At 33.1% G+C, this 18490-nt stretch overlaps 1 protein-coding gene across 4 annotated transcripts in view; it reads right to left on the reverse strand.

The window, feature by feature from the left end:
* Positions 1-18490, reverse strand: part of LOC126881126 (ubiquitin carboxyl-terminal hydrolase 47) — a 138640-nt gene that overhangs the window by 88072 nt on the left and 32078 nt on the right. For all 4 annotated transcript variants that reach the window (XM_050645186.1, XM_050645185.1, XM_050645187.1 and 1 more), the window contains 3 exons: positions 4601-4748; positions 1685-2090; positions 155-544 (listed from right to left, as the gene is read on the reverse strand). In XM_050645186.1, the coding sequence (XP_050501143.1) occupies positions 155-544; positions 1685-2090; positions 4601-4748 (944 nt within the window). The remainder of the gene's footprint in view (positions 1-154; positions 545-1684; positions 2091-4600; positions 4749-18490) is intronic.

Raw genomic sequence — 18490 nt, forward strand, 5'->3', positions numbered from 1 at the left:
TCCGCTATTCACGCACGATCGTTTCTCGTATCCCCTCCAAGTACTTGCACACGGCGGATATGGTCTTATCCACGGCCGACAGTATTTACCTTCTTTGTTGTAGAAGTGTTTATAAATGAAAAATGATGAAATTTTAAATTAATCAAGTACTTACTTGTCATTGAGTTTAATTCGATGCATAGTAGTATAATCAAAATCGAATCTTTTTAAATGCAACGTGAGCAAATATGGAAACTTCGTAAACTTCAACCCTTTATGAGCGTCACATTTCTTATTGCATTTTTCGCAATGATACTGATTATTTCCGTCTAACGTTTCTGGTTGAACGAACGCTCTAAGGGCTTCTTCAACGCTATTATAGGCCACCGCATTTCCAAAGGGTCGTACCGGCAGAGGAATATCCAAAAATGTGTCTTCTCTTGATTTTTCGGTGCCACATTCCAAACATTTGACGTAATCTAACATTTTTCCTTCGTATAGGTCGTTGATCAGGTTTGCCTGTTTGGTGTCCTTGAATTTTTGTTCCAGAGCGTCAAACATTACTCTAAAAATAATAAAACTGTTAATAAAAATATAAATATCAGTATATTAAAACGGTGTCGGCCGGTATGCGCTCGATCGTTTTGCGCCCTTACCTGAAATCGGCCGGTTTGCGCTTTTTCTTAATGGAGATGTATAGCTAATTATTTTCTTATATCGACCGTTTTGCGCTCTCTTGTAATCGACGTTTAATTTTATTCTACCATAACGATCAGGTAACGGTTAGGCTAGTAAAATTAGTTTTAAAAAATTATAAAACTATAAAAAAAATGGATATAGTCTAGATGATGTGCACAGCAATTGGAAGGTGGAAACACAAAAAAATCTTATGTATGTCTTTGTACTCACTTTATAATGCTAAAAAAATCACGGCTTTTAGATTTCAATGCCTATTTTTTTTATAATTCTCATTATAGAAACACATATAGAAACATGGATAATTTTGTTTTAATTACTTGCTTGTAGCCTGTAGATATAGTAAAAATTGCGTAAGCTTTTATTTTAACATTTAAATTTAATTTAATATCTCACTGAAGTATGTGGTTCTTGATAATATTACGAAAATTAATGTCTAAAGACGGAAATACCGAAAGTCAAGTTAGGACCGAAGGGTTGGGTCTTCCTCCTTCCCCACAGATTTTGAGTCAGTTAGGTTCACCAGACCATTATTGTAGAATGAAATTAAAATTATATTGCAAGAGAGCGCAAATCGGCCGATTAAGGAAACTATAGTAGTTAGATATTTCTATTATGAAAATTGCAAAGCGCAAACCGGTCGAATTCAGGTAAGGGCGCAAAACGGTCGAGCGCAAACCGGCCGTATTCTATTAAAACTAAGCTCCTCAGAAATAAACATACACTAGCAATAGCCCCAACCGCAATAGCTAAATTAATAATTAAAATATGTAATACACTACGCGTCAGAGAAAACGGGCTACCCACAAAATTTAGAAAAGTTTATCTTTTTTATATAAAGTATGCGGCAAAATAAACAGTACTGAAATGAATATTGAAGTTATTGAGTATACATGATAATATAGCCTTGCAAACATTCACGATGACGTTCCCGATAAAACAGATGTTAAAGATGTCCTCTGGTACGAAACTCTGGTAGTTCGGAAACTTAAAATGAGATTAAACTTACCTACAGAGTTCTTGAATATCATGCTGATGCCAAGCATCACTATTTTGCCAACCGAAACTTGTGGTTAAGTCTGTTGTTTCTACGGCAGATTTCGAAGACGTCTGTAAGTTCAAAAACAACTTTTGCAATTGGTATGGTATCGATCTCGATTCGTTAACACCGTCAAATTCCCAGTTGTATAGGGCGTTCCGGAACTCTGGAGTCATGTAAAGAGCCTGCAGCAAACTATTTAGATAGCAAGTCATGGCCTGGTTGACTAATCCTACGTAATTGGTAGATTCTATTATAATGGGCTTCAAGCTAGGACGCGATGACGGTTTGTAGAAGTCACAGTAATTCGTCGTCGCTTGGCCACTTTCACATGTGCTGCTGGAAACTTCTCCGGCTGTGGGGCTCGCTGAAGCACCTATAACACATTTAAACGATGCAGGAGATCATATAATATTCAAATATAGTAAAAGAGATGAAAATAATCCAATGATTATCAAAATATTTTTTTATTGCATTTAACTGCTAAAAAGTATATCTTAATACTCGATACAGTTAAAAAATATAAAAGTCCTTGCTATTAATCAACTTTTTTTTCATACGCGTGATCCAGACCTATATCGACAATACAACAGTATTGTATTGATTTCAGATGAATATTGTATTGACATTAATATTGCTAAGGTATGTATTGTATCGGTATCGTATTGGTTTTCGATACGATATCAATACAATATCGATAATTTTATCGAATATCGTGAAACTCTAGTGCCTTAGCAGTAACACTGATCATCAGGTGGTCTGGGGATCAGTTCTGATGGCGTATTCGTGTTTAGCAACCCCAAAAATCGCTTAGTAATCTATTTACATGTATTTAGTGACTAAAACCCTCGAAACTCCAGAAGATGACGTGTCTTAGCAATGAGCTTGGGCACCAGGTGTACCGGGTGTCGATTCTGGCGTAGCAACCTCAAACACCCCCCGACTAATCTGTTTGCATCAATTTAGTGCCGAAAATCTTCGAAACTCCAGTAGATGAGGTGCCTTAGCAGTGACCCTAAGCACCAGGGTATCTCTTTGATTATTTTTACTATTCTGGATTTAAAATGTTTAAAACAAAAAATAAATACAAATCAGTTCTTACTATATTAATAATATATATTAGTCCAGAAAGCCACTGCGCATCCGCTAGGAAAAATATTCTAATTCGGATTTTTTGCACAATCTTACTCAAAAAGGACTCCTTTTAACAAATTTGCATGTTGCCAGGACCAAAAGGTGGTCAAAAATTTTTTAAACGTTTTTTTCTTGTTTTTTTCCTAAAATTATTTTTTTTGCATGGAAAAAAGTTTTTTAGGTTTTTTGGATCATTCCAAACAGAAAAGGTCTTTAGTGACTTTTCTCTAAAAATTATAGTTTTTGACATATAAGCGATTAAAAATTGAAAAATTGCGAAATCGGCCATTTTTAACCCTCAAAAACTATGTGAAAAACTGAAAATTTGAATGTTGCCAAGGTAGGTGGATATTCCTTAAACATCGATTAATGAAATCCCGAAGAGTTTTTTGCAATACAATATTCAAAACTCCTTTGTTTTTTAATTGCTAATCAAGCGTGCGCGACACTATTTTCCACCGACAGTATGGTGCAAATGAAAGGAATAAATTCGTTATTTCGTAAACCGGCGACTTTAAGGAAAGATCCCGAAACAGGTCGATTTTTATTTTTAAGTTATGATATTGTGGCATATATGGTATACTAGTGACGTCATCCATCTGGACGTGATGACGTAATCGATGATTTTTTTTAATGAGAATAGGGGTCGTGTGCTAGCTCATTTAAAAGGTTCTTCAATTCTCTATTCAGTAATATAAACATTTACATAATTATTTATACAGGGTGTCCAAAATTTTTTTATTAAATTAATTATTTGACAAAAGAAGAAGTAGAAGGACACCTTGTATAAATAATTATGTAAATTTTTACATTACTGAATAGAGAATTGAAGAACCTTTCAAATGAGCTACCACACTACCCCTATTCTCATTTAAAAAAATCATAGATTACGTGTCATCACGCCCAGATGGATGACGTCACTAGTATACCATATATGCCACAATATCATAACTTAAAAATAAAAATCGACCTGTTCCGGGATTTTTTATTAAAGTCGCCGGTTTACGAAATAACGAATTTATTCCTTTCATTTGCACCATACTGTCGGTGGAAAATAGTGTCGCGCACGCTTGATTAGCAATTAAAAAACAAAGGAGTTTTGAATATTGTATTGCAAAAAACTCTTCGGGATTTAATCAATCGATGTTTAAAGAATATCTACCTACCTTGGCAACATTCAAATTTTCAGTTTTTCACATAGTTTTTGAGGGTTAAAAATGGCTGATTTCGCAATTTTTCAATTTTTAATCGCTTATATGTCAAAAACTATCATTTTTAGAGAAAAGTCACTAAAGACCTTTTCTGTTTGGAATGATCCAAAAAACCTAAAAAAACTTTTTTCCATGCAAAAAAAATAATTTTAGGAAAAAAACAAAAAAAAAACGTTTAAAAAATTTTTGACCACCTTTTGGTCCTGGCAACATGCAAATTTGTTAAAAGGAGTCCTTTTTCAGTAAGATTGTGCAAAAAATCCGAATTAGAATATTTTTCCTAGCGGATGCGCAGTGGCTTTCTGGACTATATCTAATTTTTAAAAGCTTAACGAATATACCTAGCTTTTGAAAGTGCTTTACATTCCATAACATTTATTTTGTTATACTTTAGGCTAGGCTATGTTCAACATTTCTGTCAATCAATTGTTTGGTATGATTTTTGTTTTGTGTATTTCAAAGATGTTTAGCGACCTAATATTAGTGTAAGAACAATTTTATAAGTAAGATATTATTAATATTATATTATTCTTACCCTTACCTAAAAGAAGGTCGTCTTCGCTTTCCTGGACGAATAACGACATTGGTTTATTTTTTAGGGTGCTTATGATAATAGAAGGTCTATCTAAAGGAGTCCACTTGATGCCAGCTTCCTGTACCGTTTTGTCTTTGTGGTCGTTCAATATGTGCTGTAACAAAGAGAACAAATATTCAAAATATATTGTTTTTATATTTTTATGAAATCAATCAATATCAGTGTTGCAACAATTATAATATATGAGGCCTATAGAATCAAAACCTGCTAGATCCATTTTTTTTAATTTTCAGGAGACTAAAAAAACATTAAAAATGTAAATTTCCCCAAAAAGTATTTGGCATTTCTTAATCAAAGTGGCATCAATAAATGTCATAAAATGGCACACTAATTTGGTATAGAATAATTTTTCTGCATTACGTCTTCAGAAATTTGTACTTTTAGTTTGGATTTAGCAGATTTCGATACTAAGCCCACATAATATTGCTCATTTTCAACTGCTTTTAGGCGCAATTAATGCACTAGAAGTAGGTATTCAACAATTTTGATAGGAAAACTTACAAAATATACAAGAAAAAGAAGTATTTTATTGTTCATAAAACTATGGACATAGCAGGGTTTGATTCTATGTTAACATTTCAGTGGTATTTTGAAGATGATTTAGAAGGTTTTGAGCCGAAACCTTATGCCTGTATCTGTAGATTAAGAGATACTTGAACTTTGAAACTGTGTAAAAAAAGGGAAGACGAAAAATTTAGGATTTACCAGGTTTTGATTCTGATGAGCTCATATCTAATTATTGGGTTTATTAATATATTATTTGTATAATAGGTTTCAATCTCTCTAGTAAGAGCTTTTTATTTCTTCTTCTTCTTCAGCCTTCAGTAATCCAACTTTGGACATAGGCCTCCCCCAATTCAATCCAGTGTTGTCTATTTTGCGCCACCTGTTTCCAGTTGTGTCCTCCAAACTTCTTTATGACATCAGCCCATCTCATTTGTGGCTTTCCTCTACTTCTTCTTCCTAACCAAGGTCTCCATTGTTGTATTTCGTGATTCCATCTTTTATCCTTCAGTCGGGCATTGTGTCCTGCGAAGCTCCATTTTAATTTGGCAGCATGTTCTCCTGCGTCTTTTACTTTGGTTTTGCTTCTAATCCATGTATCTGTTTTTTTGTCTATGAGCCTCACCCCTAGCATTGATCTTTCCATCGCTCTCTGTGCCTTTACTATTTTATCCATATTGGCCTTGGTGAGTGTCCAAGTCTGTGAACCATACGTAAGTACAGGGAGGATACACTGATCGTAAACTCTGGTTCTCAAATATTGTTCTATTTTAATGTTTTTCAAGATCCAACTCAGTTTTCCAAATCCTGCCCACGCTAACCTTATTCTTCTAGTAATTTCGGCAGTTTGATTTTCTTTGTTAACTTTCATTATCTATCCCAGGTAGATGTATTCGCTTACTGTTTCTAAATCTATGTCATTCAACGTTATTTTTGTAATGTTCGGTGTATTAGTCATTACTTTTGTTTTTTCAAGTTCATCTTAAGACCTACTTTTTCCGAAGCTTGAAATAGTTGAGTCATCATGGTCTGTAATTTTTCGAAACTTGTAGCGAATATTACAATATCGTCAGCATATCTCAAATGACAGTTTTCATTCAGTTTTCTTCCATAAACATTTATTCCTTTATCTACCCAGTTAATGTCTCTGAACACGTCTTCAAGTCCCAGTGTGAACAGCTTTGGTGAAATAACGTCGTCTCCCTGGCGAACTCTTCTGTTGATTGGTATAGCTTTAGTTTTCTCATCTATTTGTATTTTCATTGTAGCTTTCTTATAAATATTATGTATGAACATTCTGTATCGAGAATCTATCCTGCAGTTGTTCATAGCTCTCTCTATTGCCCAAAGTTCTATGGAGTCGAATGCCTTTTCATAATCAACGAAGCCAATGTATAAGTTCAAGTGATATTCATTGGCTTTCTCTATTAGCGTTCTGACTGTAAGAAGATGATCCGCTGTACTGTAACCCTTTCGGAATCCTGCCTGCTCTACCGGTTGATAGCTATCAAGCTTCGGCGATAGCCTATTAGTTATTACTCTCATAAACAGTTAGTACATTTGGGACAACAGGGAAATTGGCCTATAGTTCTTCAGATCTCCCCTGTCTCCTTTTTTGAAGAGAATTATTATCAAGCTTTCTTTCCAATCATCTGGGACTTATCCTTTGTGAAGGCATTCGTTGAAAAGATTTTTCAATTCTTCGAGAATAATTTCACTCCCCTCCTTTAACATTTCGGCAAGTATTCCATCTGGGCCCGGAGCCTTATTGTTCTTTAGTTGTGCCATAGCTTGTTTTATTTCGAAGGATTCTATATTAGGGAGTACTTCTGAGTTGACATTTATTATCTTTTTCTTAAGACTTTCCTTTGCAGTGTTATCTGGGTCTTTATTTGAGGAATATAAATCACGGTAAAATGTTTGTGTAACTTTTAGGATTTTGTTCTTTTCTCTTGTTTCTTTTCCATCTTTATCTTTTAATGAGATTATTAGAGGCTTTCCTATGTTTGGTTTCAAGCATTTTAGGTCTCGATTCTTTTCTATAATTTTCTCTACCTTGTTTTCATTGTAGATCATTAAGTCTTCCTTTACTCCCTTCTTTATTTGTTTATTCAATTCTTTGAAACCGTCGGTGTTTCGCTTTCCTTCGCTTAGAAATAGGCGTCTCTTTTCCATCAACCGTTTTGTTCCAACGCTTATTTTGTCTTCTTTACTTTTCGTTTTCTTTGCCACAGTCAGACCTGCAGGGAAGCATGTTGCCCTTTAAGCATGTACTGATTTTAATCTTTTAACATCGACTGGTATTCACCATATTTTTATTAAATCTAACATGTAAACCACATATTACGATGTCACCACTTTATTTATTGTGCTAGTTTCAACTACTTAGCAGAATGTAAGTATTCTCCACATGTTTTCTCATTAACAGTCACAATTTTAACTTTTTTGCCTTAATCTAACGTGGAAATACTTCATTCTAGGCACTGAAGATGTTCTGAATTAGAACGAAAACGTTTTTCACGACATTTTATGAAGTTTTTAATAAACGATTTTATACCAGTATACAACTTGAAGTTTTTACTTCTGTATAAGTGTATTTTATTTTTAAATTAAATAAATATATTAAGTACAATTCAAAGAATACTTAAAAAAATTCAATCCAAAATATTGCAAAATAAGCAATTGGTGACAAATTTTGACAGACAGCTGAAAAAAAAATGGATTTTGCGGTGGACATCAGAACTCGTCACTGAATCATAAGAAACAAAAAATTCAAAAAGATTTAATTAGCTTATGAGTTTCACGAGGTAACAGCGTCGAGTTTTTTATTTTTAATGATTTTTGAATTTTTGGTATCACTCAAAAGTCAAAAATACGAAATGTTTGGTAAATATTTTGTGAAAATCAACAGATTTATTATTGTTGAACAAAAAATAAGCACAAAACGAAAAATATCTCGACGTTGTTACCTCACGAAATGTTTAAGAAAATCTATGAAAAATTTCAGGTAGATCGGCAGAGTAGTTTTTCAGTTACAATGTCCACCGCATTGGAAAAAGCAGTTTTGAGAAAAATGGGTTTAAAGTTTTGACAACTGCATCTTCATCTTCTTATTTGTTTGTCAAATCGTAAAGTGATACACATTGGAATATATTTTTTGAATCGCGGAGTAATCTACAAAAGAGAAGGCGAACAGTTGTTTAACGTTTCTCACTACGCTCAGGCGTGCAGGCGCGAAGCCGCGGCAAAGTGGGTCGAAGGTAGGGATATTCAATCGAAGGTAGGGATATTCAACACGCTGTATCTCTGGTAATTTTACTCCGATCCATCTGAAATTTTCAGAGAGTATTCTTGAAAGTATGCACTTTTATTTGAAATAATAAAAAATTAAATATTTCAAACTTTACCCCCCCCCCTTAATCTCTTGGATATTGACCATTAAACCCCAGATTTCGTTCTCTTTAATCAACTTGCGTAGAAGACTTTTGTATGTACTCACTTTGAGTACGTACCTTGAGGTTTGAGACGATAGTTTTAGAAACCTCTTTGTTTGTCCCTACGGATATAATATCCTAATTATGTTAACAAGCGCAGAATTTCCTCTTTACGTTGTTTTTGGTTAATCTACAAAAAGGTTCCGTACGTGGGAGAGGAAATTTTAGTCCACATTTGCCAAATTGTCAGCTTCGTCATTTCCCCTGAAACATTTATGACCTACATTCATTATCCATACTACCAAACGAAATAAAATACCAACATAAATATCAACCGGAGAAATATTCCAAAAAATAGGAATCAAGAATATATTTTTTAACAAAAAGAAATAAAACAGTAAATGCGAATTCCTTAAATACTTTGGCGTAGCTATATACAAATGCTAGTTAAAGAAAAAAATAGGCTTGCAATCATTACAATCGTTACCAAGAGCAATAAAAGTTAAAAATAGACTTGAATTACGATTCAACCACATTTCTTTTCATATATTCATGTGACGGTAAGTTTTTTCTTCCATTGTTGTTTTCGTGTATTTTAAATAAAAGATCTTTTGGGTAAGCCATTTTCTATCCACTTTCTGGGTGTGGACCTTTTTTTGTTTGTAATGAGAGTCAAACTCACGTCATTCGGCATTGAAAGCCGATATACCTACTCATTAATGATCTATTGCGAACGTAAGGCATTACCATCCTCCAATCCATGGAAGGTATTCTGAGGGGACTCCAAGAAAGATTTCCTTCTTTTTCTTATGGTGCCATCTGCCGACGGAAGTTAACAATCATTATATTAGTCCAGGAACCGAAGCTTTTCACCTCGCAATTTTTACAGAATGGATCGATTTGCTTGAAAATTTGAGAATAAGTAGTGGATAGTCCAAGCATCAAAATCTATATGATGCCTAAAGGCGCTTTTACCATGGGGGTGGTTGCCACCCCATCTCGGGGGTGGACATTTTTTATTATATTCTGACCGCAAAAGTTGGTAAAAACATTCATTCTAAGCAAAAAACGTTCTCTACTTTTTTTGATAAAATTAATATTTTTCGATTTATTCGCTATCGTAAGTGTTAGTTTTATATCGAAAAAATCAATGTTTTTAATAAGTTTTCTGCTAATAGCTCCAAAAGTTTTCGTTTTATCAAAACAAATTTACTTAACAAAACTGTACCTTTTGAAAAAATACACAAAACCGTTTTTCTTAATTTTCTTTAAGACCAATAGTAATCAAGCCATACTTTAATATATGTTAGCTCCTCTTCGTCAAAAAATGTTAAATATTGTAGTTTTAGGGATTACTTGTTCAAACTAATTTACAGTAGGAAAAAGGAAAGAATACCCATGAACGAACATATAAAACACGCTGTATTTTCCTGTCACCGTGTGACACAAAAAATTTGCCAGCGCAAGTACATGTAATAATTATTGTTACAAGTACTTGCACTGGACAATTTTCTTTGTGACATTTTTCCGGCTGTAATGTATTTAAAAATATCTATCTCTAGAACTAAAATAAAGATCTCTAGCTCAAAAATTAAGTGACTTATAATGAAAAGAATATCAGTCCTATTTTTATCAGAAAAAAAGTGGTCGGAAGCAACCCCCTAAACACCACCCTAATTAAAATTCGTCATTGACCTTAGTTGGTCTTCTTTACTTATGTATTATTAATAGGCTCTAGAAGTTTGACCGGCTTACAATGATTAGTTTAAAAAAATGAAGTTAAAAGCGAATCACGAATTTTTGTAGTTTGGAAAAAATGGCCTTTTCTTCAGAATAGAAAGATTAGAATCAGAGATACGAAAAAATGTTTAAATATGAAATTGTAGCTTATGTAATTCACAAGAACCCAATTTGCAAAAAATTTTTCTACGGCAAAAATGGAGTGAGCTATTGACAATTAAAACTTGTAATAACGTGCAAAAACCACCTTTACCAACCCTTTCAAAGTACCTTCTTTTTGCGACTCAGAACTTTAAAAAGATTTAATATCAATAGCCTTAAAGATCTTGCAAAAACTTACAAAATTATTTTTTACCAAACTTTCTAAGATAAAAAATAAAAAAAGTTACAGTTAAAAAATCAATATATTTTTGAAAAAAAAAAAGGAGAAATCGAATTGGAAGCATAATAATGTAAGTTAGCGGTGTTTTTAGTCATTCGCCTTATTCATTCTTCTTTATTTATGTATTATTAATAGATTCTAGAAATTTGACTGGCTTAGAATTATTAGTTTTTAAAAAACTGGAGTTAAAAGAGAATAACGAATTTTTGTAGTTTGGTAAAAAATGCCATTTTCTTCATAATAGAAAGATTAGCATCAGAGATACGAAAAAATGTTTCAACATAAAATTGTAGGATATTTAATTCACAAGAAGCTGGTTTGAAAAAGTTTTTTCTACGGCAAAAATTGAGTGGATCGTAAATGAGCCTATATCGAAAAGCATTGATTTCTTGATACAAAACTACCACTTTCGATAGCGAATAAATCGAAAACTATTAATTTTATCAAAAAAATGTATAGAACATTTTTTGCTTGGAATGAATGTTTTATCAACTTTTGCAGTCAAAATATAACAAAAAATTTCCACCCCGCGAAGGGGTGGCAACCACCCCCATGGTAAAAGCGCCTTTTTGCATCATATAGATTTTGATCCTTGGACTAACCGCTACTTATTCTCAAATTTTCAAGCAAATCGATCCATTCTGTAAAAATTGCGAGGTTTTGTCCTATTTTAAGCTTCATTACTTGGACTGTATCTATTCTTATCTTTGATGCTGCCGCTCTGAATAGTTCAATGAAGGTGCAATCAAACCATTCACGAATGTTACTTTACCATAAGAATCTTCCTCTTCCTATCGATCTCTTTCCCTCTATTTTATTCTACATGATCAGCTGGAAAAGGGTATATCATTCTCCTCTCATATGACCAAAATATTCTAGTTCTCTTCCGGATGGTAAATATTGCTGGCTATATTTGTTTTTCTAATAAGTCTTGTAGGTTTTTCAAGTTGCTAGCAAGTAGAACTGTATCGTCACCCTAAAGCTGCGTTGAAAATATACTCGGAGATCAAATTAAATATGCAACCTAGTCTAATTCCTCATTGGATTTCTATTTCTTCAGAAAATTCATAATATACCTTAATAACTGACCTTTGGCTCCAGTAAAGCTCCTTTAATCTTCCTCAATAATTGTTGCTGGCGAAGTTTTTCGCCGCCGCCTATGAAAAGTATAACTCAGAAAAATGCCGGTAAGAGTAGAACTTTCAATGAACGCCGCGAAGAATATTATTTTTGATTATACGATTGTGAAAATTATAATCCCTAATAAAGTGTTAGCGAAAAAATTTATTTTTTGAGGAAAAAACATCATTTTGCTTTTGGGTCCACGAAAATTATAATTACTAAAAGTTCTCAGAAATAATTGTTTTCGTCGGCAGACACAGAAACAGAAAGGGAAATAATTGTAAAAAGACTAAGTTTTCACTCTAATGGCATATAAAACAACATAATGCTATTCTACATCCCACCAGAATGAAAACAATGAGAACCTTCTCTGGTTACACCTCGGAGACTTCTACAATTTGCAAGCCATACGGATGCTGAGACTAAGGAAGATGAGGGAATTCTACAATTTACAATTCACGTCCCATCTGCTCAGCGCGGTAAAGTTCCAACGAGAATGGTTCCCTTCGTACTCTAATCAGAGTAAATGTAAATAAAAAATGAAAAACCATTTTCAATTTCGTTGCAAAACGAAAATACAGCCGAACCATATTCTACTCCAATCAGAGAGTGCAGCAAGCAGCAAGAAAATGGTTATTCATTTTTTATTGGAAATAATTGTTTTTGTCGGCATCTATTATGAACTAAATCTTTTCGTTATAAATATTTTGGGAGTTATAATCTTCGCGGACACGCATATAAAAAAGAATTGTATCGCCAACACTTATCAAAGAGTTATTATGTTCACTGGAAATGTATTAGGAATCACATTAATCATAAGTACCAGCGTTTTATTCTCTTACATTCTCATACATAAGTATTCGGTTACACATATTTATCTTGAGTCTCCATAGCTCATACTCTTCCTTTAATTTCCTTATCATATATTCCATGTCCTCCCTTTCTTGTGCAAAAATGATTTGGGCAAAAAGTAATGGGTAACTCATCGGCAAAAAGTAATGAATGTAATCGATTCTCTTGTACTGGTATGCCCATTGTTCTACATTTTCTATACCATCTTTTCAAAGCCTGGTCTGTGTATATGTTGAAAAGTGTTGGTGATAGGACACGACACATCCCTGTTTGAGTCCTCTTGTTACCATGATTGTCTTCGTTATTTCATTGCCTAACTTTATTTGCACCTGTGTTTCTTTATATAGTATTTTAGTTATGTTGATTATAGTTACTTTCCGTTACAAATCGTTACTTTTGTATAAAGTAATCATTTACAGTATTCGTTACTTTGATTACTATGATTACTTTTGTATTTGAGTACCGGTAATCATATCAAAAATCGTATTTCTCAGTAGGTAGGTATTTTGTATAGGTATTCCGATATAATAAATAATTATTTACAGTATTCGCTACTTTGATTACTATGATTACTTTTGTTACTTTTGTATTTGAGTACCGGTAATCATATTGAAAATCGTATTTCTCAGTAGGTAGGTATTTTGTATGCCCCCCTAAATGCCCTGATCTAATTCTAATAAAACCAATGCAATACATACAAAATTAAAGTTGTTGATCATACTGTATCATTTCCACATTTTTCCGGTCAGTCTAGAACAGGGTTGTCCAAATGGCGGCCCGCGAGGCTATTTGTTGTGGCCCACGTAAGATTTTCGAAAAGCATATATTTTCTTTAAATGCTGCCACTGTGAAAAAAGATTTTTTAATTTATATTTTATGGTTTAGCAGTGTTTTTACATCACAAGTACTGTACCGCGTGCCGCTTCGCGGACGTGTAACGAACACAATCGTCCTCCACCACTATGAGAACTGCACTGATTACTGCGCATCACAGTTCACGCAGGCCACACCTCCCACTGCTTACCATCCGTCGCCAGCCGCCATCGTGCCAGTGTGCTACTTACACTTGCTTACACGTAGGCTAATCTATTACGTTGCTAGTGAACAGTGAACTTGATTCATTCTTTGTCTTGATTCCTCTTATACAATAATGAGTGTAAAACCAGTAAAACGGAAAATTGATAGTGAGAACAGAATTTACAAAGAAAGTTGGGAGAGTGATTACTTGATTGCTAACAATAATGGAAAGTTGCAGTGCTTAGTGTGCATGAATGTCGTTTCGAAATTGAACAAGTTATTGATGAATTCAATACAAAATTTGAAGAAATTGAAATTCTCAAAAGCAGTGTACTACTTTATAATAACCCTCTTGGAGCAACCATTGATGATCAACCACCCAATTTACAGTTTGAGTTATGTGATCTTCAAGCAGACATGTTCCTAATCACCAGACAAGAAAATGGACCTGAATTTTTCAAATTACTGTCAAAGGAGAAATTCCCAAACCTGCGAGATTTTGGACTGAAAATGACGTCAATGTTCGGAAGCACATATACATGTGGAAGTGCCTTTTCCTCCATGAAATACATAAAAAAACAAAAACAGAAGCAACCTTACCGATTATTCCTTACGTCATCTTATGAGACTGTCTACAACTGAACTGGAGGTGGACATTTCTTCATTGGTGGATGAAGCAGATCGACCACAGTCCTCACACTAATTGGATACATCTTTTTCGTTGCTTTTGCAATGTTTGTCTTGATTATTGAAAAGTGTTATCAATAAATTGTCCGTTTATAAAAAAATGTAGTTGTTGAGCAATAAAAGAAATAATACTCTTTTTTGTTTTAATTATTTTTATACCTCACTTTATTTTGTTATTACTTGTAACAAAATTATTATATGGCCCGCGACAACATCAAAGGTTTTAGTTTTGGCCCTTGAGGCATTGCAAGTTGGACACCCCTGGTCTAGAAAGTAATCACGTGTACTGGTTGTAGATACAATAGTCGTTACTCGCTCTGATACGATTATTACGAAGTAATCAGAGTAATCAAAGTACAGTAAAACGTCGATATAACGGACTAATTGGGGAACGGGATGTTCATTAAAGCCGAAAGTCCGTTATATAAAAATAGGTTTAAAATCGATCAAAAATTTTTTTTTGAAAATATGTAACATTAGATACAGTGTACAAATCTGCAAGTTAAAAAAAGAGTCAAGGGAGTTTTGTTTGCAACTTTTTTACTTTTCTACTTCGTCTAAAAACTTTCTGCAATATATGTACTCGTTTGGTTACAAAAATTATTTACTGATCCATGGGTTGAGTAAGCGATAAATCTTTTGGCAAAAACATACGATTTTAAGTTGCCATCTTCTTGTATAATATTTTCAGATACCACCTCTTTCGGCGGTATTTTCAATTTCTTCACTTGCAATTTTCTCACTGCAGGTACAAATTCTTTAAAAAACCAATTTTTGAAAATATCTGTGGTGAATCATTATGGTGTCATTCCATTTCAAATCACTCAATTTTGGAGCAAAAAAAATTTTGGACCTCCGATTTGTCTGAAAATTGGTATATAGTTTCTGCGGGACGTACAAATAAGATATTTAACGTCAAAAAATCTTCTTCTTCTTTTTTTCTCAAAATGTTATTTTATGCGATTTTACAGTGATTTGGTGTTTATTTATATAAATTTGTATTTTCTATCGTAAAGTATCAATGAAAAACATAATATTTTAATAGAAAGGACTCAAAAATGTCATTATATGGTATTATAACAAGTTACTTTGATTCAAAACAAGCTTTTGATCAAATTTTATAGTGTAGAAAACGTTAAAATACCGTTTTTTACATTTTTCTCCATTCCCAAAATACATCATAATCGATTTGGCTGAAAATTTGCCCACAGATAGACAAAACATAGGACTTTAAGTGGTGAGAAGGATTTGAATTATATTACAATACCAAAAAAGTTACTTGCAATATTATAGTCAAAAATATAGGCGTCTACTGTAAGTAAAATTAACTCGAAAATATCGACCTCACGACAAAAATTGTTAAAAAGAAATTGTAATAATTGTAAATACGATTTATTTGGAACAATTTCAGTTCCTACAATTTTTGTCGAAAAGTTAAAAATGGCGGAGGTATTGAGCCAAACAGGTTCTCCTTTAAAATCAAGATGGCGGCTAACGTAACGGAGGAATTCATTCGTGATTTTAAATTTAGGCTACTATTGACTCCCTTAAAGATCAGAAAAATAAAATTTTGGGCAGCTCGGCATTCAAGGTCAAATGCTATCCCGACTGGACTAATATATACTTTTGAGTCTGATATTACTGCATGTAACTTTTTTGGTATTGTAATATAATTCAAATCCTTCTAACCACTTAAAGTTCTATCTTTTGGATATCTGTGGGCAAATTTTCAGCCAAATCGATGATGATGTATTTTGGGAATGGAGGAAAATGTAAAAAACGGTATTTTAACGTTTTTTACACTATAAAATTTGATCAAAAACTTGTTTTGATTCAAAATAACTTGTTATAATGCCATTTAATGACATTTTGAGTCCTTTCTATTAAAATATTATGTTTTTCATTGATACTTTACGACAGAAAATGCAAATTTGTTTAAATAAACACCAAATCACTGTAAAATCGCATAAAATCACATTTTGAGAAAAAAAGAAGAAGATTTTTTGACCTTAAATATCTTATTTTTACGTCCCGCAGAAGCTATATACCAATTTTCAGACAAATCGGAGATTCAAAATTTTTTGCCTGAGTGATTTGACATGGAATGTACCTTATGCATTATATCTTTGGCAAATTATGACAGTCAATCCATGCGATCCATCTGCGTTAGGACAACAGTTATAATAATCCATTTTTCATATTTTTTAACAATTAATTTTTTTACATTTGATCGGGTATTTGTCCGTTATATCAGAAGTCCGTTAAATAGAGGTCCGTTCTATCGAGGTTTTACTGCAGATACAATAGTCGTCGTACGAAGTAATCAGAGTAATCAAAGTAACGATTTGCCTCTCTGTATAGTAATCGTTACTTTCGGTATTCGTAAGTAACGAGTACTTTGTAACGGATAGTTACTTTTTCAACATCACTATAGTATTTGTGTTACATTCACCCATTTTTCTCTAACGTGCATTCTTTTCATTGCTTCCCACAGTTGTTTCCTAGGTGCAGGTGCGCTAAATAAAAATGTAATTTAAAATAACATTATTTATTACATAAATAGATAATTTTATGTAAAAATGTTTGTAAAAATAGAAAGATTAGGAGCACCAAATAAATATTTTAATAGTTTGATGTTCCTAAATAAAAGAAATTGCTGTACCTATATCCTAAAATTATTAATGTTTTAATAGGACAAGCGTGTTTAAACGTATTTTGTGAAATGAAACCTTGGTAAAATAATATTCTTGATCTGTTACCTTTAGCTTCTTTCGATTTCCTTGCCCAAAAATTTTTTTGCAGAAGTCCATGCAACTCATCTTGGTATTTAGAGTTTACATTTATAGATGGTATACCTCGTAAGAGATGCTAATGAGTCTAATAAGTACTGCACGTTTGCCAAGATAAAAAGTTTCAAAGATAAGATATTTGTTATGAGATTTACTACTGCACTATCTTTCGTAAATCTTCTAAATATGATTGTAAACACGGCTAAATTTGCAAAACTCTTTATAAGTGACACACATTACACATGTAAAAATGCTATGAGAAATTTATTATTTTTTATGTATTGCCCTGTGAGGCACTTAGTTTCAATTAGATCATTCTTTATTTAGAAGATAAAGCTCTAAGAATTTGAGATGAATATTGTAAAGAACTTACTGAAAGAAGTTTGCTAAGTAAGCAGGTAAGAAGGTAAACCAGAACAATGCATGGCATGAATAAAAACGGAGTATAAACTCCGAGTATGTTCTCATGCGTATGAGCATAAAGTATAAGTTTATACTCCATTTCATATGAATAAAAATATTTTGATGTGATCAGTTTCTACTCACAATACATAAGACTAGATACTCTCTATTTAATTTTTAAATCGTTGGAAATCGTTGTTTTAGTTGTCCAAAAAATCTTTCAATTAATACACGCTCCCTTGTAAATAATTTGTTATAAGTAAGCTCTGCAGAAGTATTTGGATTTCTAAAGGGCACCATTAACCACGGTGCTACGCCATAACCTTCATCTAAAATTATTGCATTTGACCTCCCAAACACATTTTTAGCAATGTTACAAATTTTTGAATTGCTCCATATCCTTGAATCATGACGGATCCTGTAAACACACCTGTAAACCACTCATCTGCATTGCAAGAGGCTTGAACATTGATACTGTGATATCCTTTGCGATTGATATATTCATCACCATGAAGGGGTGGTTTTTTTATTTTTATGTGGGTGCTATCGATCACATCCACGGCACGCAGAAGTGTACTTTGCCATCTTTCTTTAGCTTCTATTATATCCGCAGGAGTATGGGGAAATTTTATTCAACATGCGCATTTTTCTATTATCTGATCACCCTTTCTGTATAACATATACAGGGTGTTTCATTAATAATTGTCCATATAGTAACTGGAGAAACCTTAGCACAAAATACGAAGATTTAACCTAAAACACTTAAATAAAATATGGTTCCTTACTGAGTTACAGGGTGTTTTAGCTAAAAATTTAAAAATTATTTTTGCTCAGCATTTTAAAACTATTCGACGTATCCTTTTCATACTTGGCAGGAAGTATAGGCACTGTACAAACTACTAAATTA

This window comes from Diabrotica virgifera, chromosome 3 (assembly GCF_917563875.1).
Source record: "Diabrotica virgifera virgifera chromosome 3, PGI_DIABVI_V3a".
Classification (NCBI taxonomy): Eukaryota; Metazoa; Arthropoda; class Insecta; order Coleoptera; family Chrysomelidae; genus Diabrotica; species Diabrotica virgifera.